This window comes from Leopardus geoffroyi, chromosome D3 (assembly GCF_018350155.1).
Source record: "Leopardus geoffroyi isolate Oge1 chromosome D3, O.geoffroyi_Oge1_pat1.0, whole genome shotgun sequence".
NCBI classification, from domain to species: Eukaryota; Metazoa; Chordata; class Mammalia; order Carnivora; family Felidae; genus Leopardus; species Leopardus geoffroyi.
The window spans coordinates 597407-609649 of record NC_059339.1 but is presented as its reverse complement, the minus strand read 5'-3'; the positions used below and the strand labels follow the sequence as shown (position 1 = coordinate 609649).

At 52.1% G+C, this 12243-nt stretch overlaps 1 protein-coding gene across 2 annotated transcripts in view; it reads right to left on the bottom strand.

Moving 5' to 3' along the window:
* The window catches only part of POLE (DNA polymerase epsilon, catalytic subunit), a 46927-nt gene that overhangs the window by 29969 nt on the left and 4715 nt on the right, over positions 1-12243 (bottom strand). Inside the window, exons 7-19 of one of the 2 annotated variants that reach the window (XM_045457786.1) lie at positions 10427-10568; positions 10232-10312; positions 8919-9026; positions 8517-8627; positions 8147-8232; positions 7792-7911; positions 6405-6537; positions 6198-6311; positions 5856-6068; positions 5496-5603; positions 481-609; positions 294-396; positions 56-202 (exon numbers count right to left, since the gene is read on the bottom strand). In XM_045457786.1, the coding sequence (XP_045313742.1) occupies positions 56-202; positions 294-396; positions 481-609; positions 5496-5603; positions 5856-6068; positions 6198-6311; positions 6405-6537; positions 7792-7911; positions 8147-8232; positions 8517-8627; positions 8919-9026; positions 10232-10312; positions 10427-10568 (1595 nt within the window). Of the gene's footprint in view, positions 1-55; positions 203-293; positions 397-480; positions 610-5495; positions 5604-5855; positions 6069-6197; positions 6312-6404; positions 6538-7791; positions 7912-8146; positions 8233-8516; positions 8628-8918; positions 9027-10231; positions 10569-12243 lie in introns of both variants that reach the window. The other variant, XM_045457785.1, reaches the window with a different exon arrangement.

Here is a 12243-nt window from a genome sequence, read left to right as displayed (position 1 = left end):
TGACATACCAGAAAGGCCCAAGTCAGAGGAACCACAGTGTTTGGAAACCGCTCACCTGACAGCCTCCGCTTCTCATATTTAGCCTGCTCCTCGCGGGACAGCTCGTGAAAGGCCCGGGCTGGGCCCTCTGCAGTCAAGGGAGGGAACTTCTCTGACTCCAGCTGGTGCTGGATCCGATGGTACTCGCTGCGACTGGCTGGCACTAGGAGGGCGTCAGAAGAGAGTCTGTGACAGAGACCTATGCACCCGCTGCCTGCTGAGCCACCCAGCCCCTGCCCCTGGGTCGCACTCACTGAACTCGCCCCTCCACTGCCAGGCCATCTTCCTCTGGCAGTCTGCTCCAGGCTTGTTGAAGTCACAGGCAGCACAGGTGGCCTCGTCCACCACGGCAGAGGGCTGGGGGTGGGGAGGGTGGGGGGAGTGCAGCAGTTAGTATTTGGGCAGAAAAGAGCTCGATTCTGACCGGGGAATCCGTCTCACCTGCAGGCGGTTCGTCAGGATGATGTTGGGGTACATGGCCCCCACATCCAGGTGGTAGATAAGGGGACACTCGATTCTGTTTGGGACATCTTTCAGGGAGGTGAGCTTGGTCTTAATCTGATCACACACCTATGGAGAAAGGAGAAAGACTGTATAGACAGTAACAAAGCAAGCACGTGGGTCCCAGAAGGACAGCAGACGCTGGCCACCAACGCGAGGTCCGGGAGGTACAGGAGCCTCACAAGGAAAGAACCCTAAGGAGCACAGCATCTCGGGAAGCAGCAGCCTCCACCCCAGAGGACCTTTTGGGACTGGGAGAAAACTGAAAGACTGTGGCCTCAGATGGCAGGGCCCACCTGCCAGCAAGGTGTAAGACCCAGCTCGAGTATCAACAGCACCCTTCCTGGGTGCCCTGTGTGCACGCAGTGTGGGCATGTGATATCCCTGCCTCAGCAGCCCCTTACCTGACACATGAGAGGCTCAAGAGCTTAGCAGGGGCTCAAGCACAGGCGCCCTTAGCCCAAACGCCACACTCTGAACCTCGGTGCTAGATGGTCCCCAGCATTACTTTACAAACCGATGGATCAGATTTGTTTCCAGCCAGAGGTTAAACTGTTATCTAAAAAAACCCTCCTGGTACCTAACACCTAGATATCCTGCATGAAATATGAGGACTATCCCTGTAAACGCAGAACTGAGTTTCTAAGTTACCCCAGAGGGCAAGAGCGAAGAGTAGACTCAAAACCAGAGCAGAGAGCTACATCAGCAGTGGCCTGGCAGAGGCCAGGCTCTGGGTCGGGGTCTCTAGGACCACTCCCAGGTGCAGTGACTCGCAGTGCAAGGACACAGAACTCAATCGGCAAAGGGGAAAGGCATTGGGGCAAGGTCAGGAGGAGGTCCGGCTCAAGCTGGGATGAGCTTAATTCTCCTGGCATCAAACCGGGACATATGCCTGATGCCATCTTGCTCATGGACCCAGTGCCCAGAGTGTTCACTGAGCACTGGGCACCTGGGCACCTTGGCCCACACACACCCAAACCACACTCCCAGGAGGGCAATGCTCCCTGTGAACAAGTGTCTGCACGAGTGAGCGAGGTTCAGGAGGGACTCCTGTCCAAGAAAGGAGAGAAACCTCCCTCCTGAGACCCGAGCTCCCGGCCTCACGAGCAGGCCTTCCTGAGGTCGGCTGCCTTGGCCCAGGGTGTGTGCACTCCTGCACGGTTCTCGTGCCTCCTCAGGGACAGGAAGCCTGCACACAACAGGGGGACGATACAGAACCCCCCCAAAAAGGCAGGACCAACAAAGGCCACCTCTGTGAAAGAATAAACTACAAGTCTGCTCACCAAAATCACATCTCCTCTGGGCTGCACATCTGGCACCGCAGGCCAGTCCCTCTAATAAGCGTGGGGTTTACGTTACACTCCACTGGATCTGGGAACCCTCCGGCCCAGGAACCAGGTGACAAGGGACCCTGGCCACAAACAACCATCAAAGTAACTGATGGCCCCTAAAGGGCTGTAGGAGACTCCCTGCTGAATACAAATTCACATCCCAAAATCAGAGCGTGGGAAGAAACACCCCCATGACCAACAGCAGACACAGGGGGAGGAGGCCGAGAACCTGAGAGAATAAGCCTCCCAGAGTAAACGTGGGGAAAGTAGCACAATTAAAAATACTAAACACCGGGGCGCCTGGGTGGCGCAGTCGGTTAAGCGTCCGACTTCAGCCAGGTCACGATCTCGCGGTCCGTGAGTTCGAGCCCCGCGTCAGGCTCTGGGGTGATGGCTCAGAGCCTGGAGCCTGTTTCTGATTCTGTGTCTCCCTCTCTCTCTGCCCCTCCCCCGTTCATGCTGTGTCTCTCTCTGTCCCAAAAATAAATAAAACGTTGAAAAAAAAAAAAAAATTTTAAAAATACTAAACACCAAGCCCTAAATAAAACAGGGAGAGGAAGAGCCCACTTCTTTTTTTTTTTTTTTAATGTTTATTTTTGAGAGAGAGACACAGAGTGCAAGTGGAGGAGGGTCAGAAAGAGAGGGAGACAGAACACGAGTGGGTGAGGGGCAGAGAGAGAGGGAGACACAGAAGCAGAAGCAGGCTCCAGGCTCCGAGCTGTCAGCACAGAGCCCGATGTGGGGCTAAAACTCACAAACGATGAGATCAGACCTGAGCCGAAGTCGGATGCTTAACCAACTGAGCCACCCTGGTGCCCCTAAAACTAACTGTCTTCTAATGGTGATATATTCACTCTCCCAAAACTAATACCTGATTACATCATAACATTAATATGTACTTATCTGTTAAGTTCACTCTGCACAAAACATACACATCAGAACTGGAGAATTAGTATATTTAGAAGTTAATCTAATGACTCAGGAAACCTCTGGACGGGACCAGATAATAAATATCTTAATTTAGGTTTTGTGGCCACACAATCTGTCACAATCTTTTTTTTTCATAACATCTTTAAAACGTAAAAGCTATTCTTAGCTTGCTGGTTACATAGGCCTCATGGGCTATAGTTTGCCAACGTCTGTTATAGACATTTAAGAATAGAGAAAACCAGGGGCGCCTGGTGTCTCACTCGGTTAAGCGTCCGACTTCAGCTCAGGTCATGATCTCACGGTTTGTGGGTTCAAGCCCCATGTCGGGCTCTGTACTGACAGCTCAGAGCCTGGAGTCTGCTTTGGATTCTGTATCTACCCCTCTCTCTGTGCCTCCCCTGCTCTCTCTCTCCTCTCAAAGATAATGAACATTAAAAAAAAATGCTTAAAAAAGAATAGAGAAAACTAAAAAACATCTGAATAAATACAAAGACTAACCAGGAGAGTAGCCATCTTTTTTTTTTTTTTAATGAAATATGTTAAATTTGGAAGTCATACTAGAAAAATCATTTGAATGAAAAATTGCCTTTAGTATTAAACTCCTTAAGGGGCGCCTGGGTGGCTCAGTTAAGCATCATTCGACTCTTCATTTCAGCTCAGGTCATGATCTCACGGTTGGGAGATCAAGCCCCGCGTCAGGCTCTGTGCTGTGTGTGGAGCCTGCTTGGGATTCTCTCTCTCTCTGCACCCCTACCCCTGCAAGCTCTCTCTCAAAAAACAAAACACAACACCAAAACATTCCTTAAAACCCTCCAAAGTAGTCAAAATAAAAAAAACACACCAAAAATCATACAGCAACAATGACTAAAAGGAAGAACGTTTATCACACACAACAGAAAATACCAAAAGTAGTAATATTTGTTCCTAGTTGAATTTTAAGCAAATCAATCATTTGAATAATCACTCCATCCTTCTCCACCCTGAGGCAGGTCCTGAAATGCCAATGAGGAGGCCCACGGAGACGGTCCAGGTAAGAGGGGAGGGAGGCACAGTTCCCACGGAACACACCTGCGCTGCCGAGATCCCCGGCCAGCATCCTCGGGATGAGATGGTCCCTCGGGAACAAAGAGAGGAGTCCAGTGCCCTCTAGAACACACTTCAGAAACCGCGAAGGAGCCATACTCCGTCCTCTAGGAGCCTACTGCTGGATTCGCCAGCGTGTCTAGAGTCCCTCCAATCAGCCTATCTTTGTTCTCACTCATTTCACTGTTTCAAGTTGAAAGTGTGTTCCTTCTAAGGTGTTAACTCACATTTGTTCTTTAGCCTAGCCACTCTTCTAGGCTGTTCTTAGTTCCTTTTTTTTTTTTTTTAAGTTTTTTTAATGTTATTTGTTTTTGAGACAGAGACAGAGTGTGAGCAGGGGAGGGGCAGAGAGAGAGGGAGACACAGAATCGGAAGCAGGCTCCAGGCTCCGAGCTGTCAGCACAGAGCCCAACGTGGGGCCTGAACTCAAGAGCCGTGAGATCGTGACCTGAGCCGAAGTCGGATGCTTAAGCGACTGAGCCACCCAGGCGCCCCCCAGGTTGTTCTTAGTTCTTAAAGTGTATGGTAGCTGGAGCTGACAACAGCTGCACAGCACTTTACAGTGTACAAACACAGCTTTCTCACGTGTGAGAGACCAGAGAGCACAAGCAGGGGAGGGGCAGAGGGAGAGGGAGAATCTTAAGCAGGCTCCACGCCCAGCACAGAGCCCAGCGTGTGGCTTGATCTCAGGGCCATGAGATCGTGACCTGAACTGATATCAAGAATCTATTAAGAGTTGGATACTTAACTGACTGAGCCACCCAGGCGCCCCCGTAACCACATTCTTATTCGAATTCTGCCTAGTGAGTCTGTTCTGAGACATTTCTTAGAGAGACAGACAGAGAGGAGAGACGGGGAGGACGAGGAGAGAATCTCTGCCCTGAGCTTGGAGCCTGATGCAGGTCTCCATCTCACAACGTCAAGATCATGACCCGGGCTAAAATCAAGAGTCACACACTTAACTGACAGACCCACTCATCTGACCATGTTATGACATATTTCTTGAAATCAATCCTAAAACTCGTAAAAGCTCCAAACCACTAGTAACTCAATATGCTGTAGTGTTGAGCAGTGCCCGACAGACACACCTGAGAAGTGCCACGTTCAAATAAGACAAGCAAGGCGGGAGGTACCTGGGGTCTCTAGGCACGTAGCACTTGTAAATGGTGCTTTCTAACCATTAGTGGACAGTTTTTACAGCCACTATATTCTACTCTGTCATCTGTAGGAATTGACTATCATCACTTTTAAAGTCTCCTTAACAACAAAAATTAAAACCAGTGGCTCCTCGCTGCCTATAAAATAAAGTCCAAATGAACTGGGCATAAGGCCTATCCCTCGCCTTTGTCCTGCGTCCACCCACCACTATGTTCTAAGCAATAGCCAGCTCAAGACCCCACGGCCAACTTGTGAATCTCTACCATCTCCCAAAGCCCAGTCATTCTCTGTAACCACAACACTGTCCTGTGTCCCCCAAGCAGACCAGAACAGACTCAGTATCACCTGGCTTGGAGCCCAAGTACGAGCACACAGTAGGTGCATGCTACTGAAAGCAGCCAGTCTACAAGCAGGGCGTGTGAAGACGGTCTCTCCTGGCCCCCGGAGCGTTACCTCTTGGAAGTTGGTGACCTGCTCCATGGGCACCTTCTCCTCTTCCTCGATGGCATGACGCATGGTCTTCTCCACCCGCTGCAGCAGGAAGTCAAAGGCGGCAGGATTCTAGTACAGATGACCAAGAGAGGACGCAAGTGAGAAGGGAAAACGCCCTCACACCTACCCAACTACCTCGGGCAGGACACTGCGGGGACTGGCCCGGAGAAGCCAAGGGCTTGTCCCGCAGCACCTCAGTCAAGGACAGGCCAGACAAGGGAGGGCTGGTGAGGGACCCACAGGGCAAGAAAGGGGTGAGGGCTGTACTGCAGCCCTGGAGGCTTCTGGGTCTCAGCCCTCGGGAGAGCGGGGAGGGCTCACCATCCTGAACCGGCAGGGGATGTCACTGCGGAACACGCCCGACTCCAGGGCCTCCACGTGGCCACCCACATAGGTCTCGGCGTCCAGCACGTGGCCATCATCGGTCAGCTTGTTAAACTCCTGCTCCTGCTTGTTGGGGAAGACGATGTTGGCATGGAAGGCCTGCACCATCAACAAGGCCTCACACAGCGTCCCGGAGCCCTTCCGCAGCACCTGCGGAGGAAAAGCCAGACTTCAAACCAAACGCCAAGATCACACAGCTGCATCCACGGCAGCCGCCGGGGACGAGCTCCGAGGGCCGGCAGGCTGACACCGGCACACGGGGCCGGGAGACGCACTGACCTCGTCAGGCTCCATGGGGATAATGGTGCAGAGGGCGAATATGAAGGGGTGGACGTACTTCATGTACAGGTAGTACGTGGCCACCGCGTCTGACACCGAGTATGTGGCCAGAGTCTGAGGAGAGAACACAGGGCGGTAAGAGCGACAAGGAGCCGGGCAGGCACCGTGCGGGAGCTACAGGTAAAGGCCGTGAGGAGAGGCGCATGCCTGGGGCTGCTCGGTGGCCATCCGGCACATGTCTTCAGGGTCCAGCTCCACAGGGTCGTAGCCCAACTTGGCTTTGGCAGCCGCCTTGAGGTTGTGACTGCCCACAGGAAGGTAACTGTCCCTCTTCACCCACCTAGGAACAAGAACACGTGCAAAGCTCAGAGATGGCTCTGAGTCACAGCCCACGCACTGCGAGAGGCAGCCCCGCTGGACACGACACAGAAAGACGCCTCGTCCCAACAGGTACGCCAAGGACGGCCACCGAGACCCCGCATGGCACAGGCGCCTCGCGAAGCCTCTATCCCAGATCCAGGTAATCTCACAGATACGCCCACAAACACAAGGAAACGCCAGTCTCCCGAGTCCCAGGGCCTCCCTCTGTCCCTTGTGGAGAGAGAGAACGCTGAGCAGGAGGGAGCCCTCAGCCCCCCAGCTTGTCCCATGGGACTGCCAGTCTGCCCTGCTCTCCCCCACCCGGCTCAGGCCCTCTTCTTAACCTCCTCTCTGCTTACACAGTCCCTTCGGCACGGAAACCGGGGGCTACCCTGCGCCCCTCACCCTCACACCTGTCTGCAAATCCTCCCTGTGAGGCAGCTCCGAGACGGATGTGGTCGTGTCCCTGGCGCCCACAGCTCTCTCTCGACTGCATCAAGTCTCCCCTCCCTCAGCCTCCAGACCCTTGGCCATCCTCACCCCTAGAAGTGCCCCTGGGGTCTCCCAATATTGCCGCCTCCTCTGAAGCCCCCCCCCCCCCCGTCCTTTTTCTTCTCTTCTGGAATCTGTTGATCACCACGCCCCCTGTAAGTGGGGTTCCCAGGCCTGCTTCTACCTAGAACCCACCCTCCTGCTCCAGAGCCCACCCCAAACCCTGAGAACCAACATTCCCTGTGCCCCAGGTGCCCCTGCCCCCCGCCCAGGTCTGTGGATGCCCAAGTCCACCACTCTCCTCACTCCCATCTGCCCCCTCCGGCCCCCACCATAATGCCAGGCCCCCCAAGATAAAATCTGCCTCCCCACAGGGTACAGGAGGCCCACAAGACCTCCTTTCTCTCCAGCCTGGACACCCCTGGCTGCAGCATCCTCACCTCCATGGGGAGCTCTCACAGCACCAGGGCCTGACTCAACCCGGCCTCTTTCTGTTCTGGCTTCCCCAGCCCGAGGCCTGACACTGATGTGTTTGCTGGTGGAAGGAGTAATGAACACACAAGGGAAGACAACACGTCCCCAGACCCAGCCACAGCCGCTGTCCTTGAAGGTGATGGAGCTGCAACAGAGGCCACCATCCTCCCTCAAAGGGACGCAGACAGGACAAGGGTGTGCAAGAAGGGAGCCTTGGACCCGCACACAGAAAGCCCTCTAAGACAGCGCCAGGAGCCGCCGGGCCTACCTGAGACAGTCCATGTGGATGCACTGGGATGCCTTATACTCCCCCTGGCTGTCCTTCTGGAACCCTATCTCCTGGTACATGCTCAGCCCGTGGACTGCCGCTCTGGCCTCCACAAACGGCCTAGGGATGAGGGCAGATAAATGAGCACACGGGAGGTATTCTTCAGCTCCCTCAAATACAGAAAGACTGCCCCACAAGACTCCCGAGCAAACCCAGGAACCCCCCCACCCACCTCTCCTCTGCATCTTAACCATTTCTAAGTGTACAGCTCGTTAGCGTGAGTACATTCACAGTGCCACACAACATCCCCTCCCCGACACACTTCAGTTACTCACAAACTAGACGTCAGACTCACCAGTCAAAAAAGTCCCCATTGTAGGTGACCATGATGGTGGGTTTGGCCTCTTGGACGTGTTCAAACCACCTCTGGATTAGATGAACCTGAATTCAATGATTCGTAGCAGTCAGCGGATTTGTGTTTCTCTTCTTCCGGCTACTTCCAACCACCCCTCCCAAAATGTCGGAAAAGCAGGCTGTATCTCATGCTGTATCTCATTTCCACACCCACCCTGTGCCCCCAGTGTGAACGAGGACCATACCGCCAGGAACCCAGACCAGCAAGCTGCCATTCTGGTTAAATGAGCACTGAGGCCTCAAGAGTCAGGGGGCTCTTCTTCCCGTCTCACCCCAAACACCGGGGAGTTTCCCACATGACACCTCTTTACCTCGTCGGGTTCATTGAAGACACAGAAGGGTCCCTCATACTCTGGCTTGGGGGTGAACTCGAAATCTCCAACATCCTCTGACACTATCTCCCTGTTGGTGATGAGGTAGCCCTGGGAAGCGTGTGAGCCGTCAGTGTGAGTTAGGACACAAAAAGCCAAACACACCTCCCCACACTCGGCCCAGAAGCTCCTGCGACAAGAGTCTGCAGCAACGGGAGGCCCCTCGCCCACCAGGAGCTGCAGCCCCTAGACCCCAAACGTGTCAGACTCAGATTGGAAGGCAGGGGCACGGCTTGTTTCTTCACTTTCCTGGACTCAACTCACTTATTTTCACCGAAAAAATACCAGCCACAGGCTGCATGCTGCTCCCAGGAAGCGTACACCCCCAAAGGCACCACTTACCTGACCGTCAATCATATAGGAAATCATCATAATCTGGTCAGTCTCAGCGTCTGGAAACTTGAGGGGCAGTTTGGTCGTCTCGATGTCAAATGCCAAAACCACAGGGTCCTGCAGGGACATCTCATTAAGTTGGACGTAAGCCAAGCTGAGCTCTGGAGACGCCAAGGGTCTTCCCGACACCCACCACCTCCACCTCCAGCTGCTAAAACAAGAGCCAAGCAGCCACAGAGAGAGGTTCCAAAAGAAGCGAGAGGGGTGCCTGGGTGGCGCAGTCGGTTAAGCGTCCGACTTCAGCCAGGTCACGATCTCGCGGTGAGTTCGAGCCCCGCGTCGGGCTCTGGGCTGATGGCTCAGAGCCTGGAGCCTGCTTCCCATTCTGTGTCTCCTTCTCTCTCTGCCCCTCCCCCCTTCATGCTCGGTCTCTCTCTCAAAAATAAATAAACGTTAAAAAAAAAAAAAATTTTTTTAAAAAAAGAAGCGAGAGAGGCATTTTGGGTTGACTAACCTATGTCAAGAACACCACGATTCACGGAGAGTATGAAATCTTAAACACCTATGAGAGGCTAAAGCATGATGGGAAAATCCTAGAATTACAGAGCACTTGAGTCACAAAGTACTTTAAAGTCATGACCTCCTTTTGACCTTTACGATAACCCACATGGGAGACTGTGCTAGAGTCAACATCTCCACTTCGGAAATGAGAAAACAGAGTACAGACTTGCCCAAGATCACAAATGCGTTCCTGAACCAAAGCCTTCCACATACGAATCTGCTTTTCACCCCATCACGTCGCTACCAACCATCCAAAATGGAAGTCAGAGCTCTCCTTTGAAGTTCAGATCCAGGGGCGCCTGGGTGGCGCAGTCGGTTAAGCGTCCGACTTCAGCCAGGTCATGATCTCGCGGTCCGTGAGTTCGAGCCCCGCGTCGGGCTCTGGGCTGATGGCTCAGAGCCTGGAGCCTGTTTCCGATTCTGTGTCTCCCTCTCTCTCTGCCCCTCCCCCATTCATGCTCTGTCTCTCTCTGTCCCAAAAATAAATAAACGTTGAAAAAAAATAAATAAATGAAGTTCAGATCCAGCCCAGCTCAAACAAGGACATCACATGGTGACATACAAGCTCTACGAAATCACACCTCGTCAGAAACCGACAAAAAAGAAAAAGGAAAAAGATTTCTGTACAACTTTTTTAAGAAAGTATTTGGGGAAAAAGAAGAAAACAAATCTCTGAGTTGTATTCATTCTTCAGCACCGAATTAGATCTCTCTAGAAACAAGTGGAAAAGCCAGGATGGAGGAAACGCAAGCAGTACTTACGGGTCGTTCAACAAGGTCGTCTCGGCGGGTGATTTCCACAGGGACGGCATTTCCTCGGTACCTGACGTTGTACCAGTGAGCCTGCGGGACGTGCAGCGTGTTTATCAAGAGTCTGCGTCTGTCCCAGGAGGGGTACTTCTCTTCAGTGTCACCTCCTGACCGCCAGGGGCTGCCCGAAAGCGACGGCCCACTCACCACGTGGATCTTCAGGTCAATGGAGAGGCGGATGTGATAGGGTACATCATACTCTCGCATGTCCACGATGTTGTCCAACTGGTCAGTGACCTTCTTAGAGGCTTCCTCTTCATCAACAACCACACTGCCCCCTTGCAGAACACTGTGAAACAGAGAGAGGATACTCCTAACTACAGTCTGCCGGGGGATGGCGCAGGGGGGACCAGAGTCCATGTGGAGTAAACACAAAAGGTAGAAGGTGGCTAAGATGACCAGGACAGGCTCTTCTTAAAGAATTAGTGGGGCGGAGCGGGGGGGCGGGGGTTGGCGGGGATGCTGGGGTGCTCAGTCGGTTAAGTATCTGACTCCTGATTTTGGCTCAAGTCATGATCTCTCGGTTCATTAGTCTGAGCCCCGTGTCAGGCTCTGCACGGACAGCATGGAGTCTGCTTGGGATTTCTCTCTCCCTCTCTCTGCCCCTACTCTGCTCATGTTCTTTCCCTCTCTCTCAAAAACAAACTAAAAAAAAAAAAAAAATCCTTTAAACAAAAAGGACGATGTTGGATGACAGCCTCCCACAAGCAGCAGGCTACGGGCAGGAAATTCAGTGAGAGCTCCGAATACGTATTTTATGGGACGTACATTACATCCCAATTAGAAACAAAGAAAGGAAAATGCTCTGTTACTTGGGAGGCACATGTACAGATGTGAACCACCCTGGCTGACCTTGTTTCCCCATCAAGAACGAGAGTCATGGGGTGCCTAGGTGGCTCAGTTGATTAAGAGTCTGACTTCAGCTCAGGTCATGATCTCACGGTCCATGAGTTCGAGCCCTGCGTTGGGCTCTGTGCTGACAGCTCAGAGCCTGGAGCCTGCTTCGGATTCCGTGTCTCCCTCTCTCTCTGACCCTTCCCCGTTCATGCTCTGTCTCTCTCTGTCTCAAAAATAAACATTAAAAAAAAAAAAAATTTTTTTTTTTTAAGAGAACAAGGGTCACAGGAACACGTCCACCCTGCAGGAGTGTCGTGAGGTAACACTCATAGAGCTCTCTGCGTGGCACAGCAGCTGGTAAGTAGCAATTTTCCGTACCATAATTACCTTATCATTGGAAAGCAGGAAATCACTGTCACTAGAATATTAACTCTAATATCAGCCCAGTAAGCTTCCGAACACTAAATGGACTCTTAAAGGGGAGAAGAAAGACAACGAGTTTTAGAGAAAAGACTTAGGCCTCTGGGTACACCTTGCAATACTGTAAAAGGTAATTATACTGGGGGCAGGGGGTGGGTGCAGTGCAGAAATGTTCAGGGTCCCAAATTGATCTTTTTTCAGAGAATATGATTAGCTCTCTTGAAGTCTTCATAAGTTTTAATTAGCCAAGATTTCCTCGTCTTTTCTTTATTTTGAGAGAGAGACAGAGAGTGAGCTAGGGACGGGAGGAGAGAGACAAAATCCCAAGCAGGCTCCATACTCAGTGTGGAGCCCAACGAGAGGCTCAATCTCATGACCTGAGCCAAAACCAAGAGTCGGACACTTAATTGACTGAGCCACCCAGGCACCCCAAGATTTCCTCTTCTTAATCTCTTATCCTGTTTCCTATTATCGTTGATATCTAAACACTTGATGAACAGTGTTGGGCGTCCTATATTTACGTTTTTCTGTATAACACCCAAAGTTTTCTAGAGAAGATGTGCTATGTAACTCTAGGCATTCAGTAAACTCTGTAGGCAGCCTGACACTTGCCATAAGCCATGAAAACAGACTGAAGTGAAGTGGTGTGACTAGGAATCCAAAATGTCTCTGTTACAGCAACTCAATTTTAGAGCCACAAACCCACC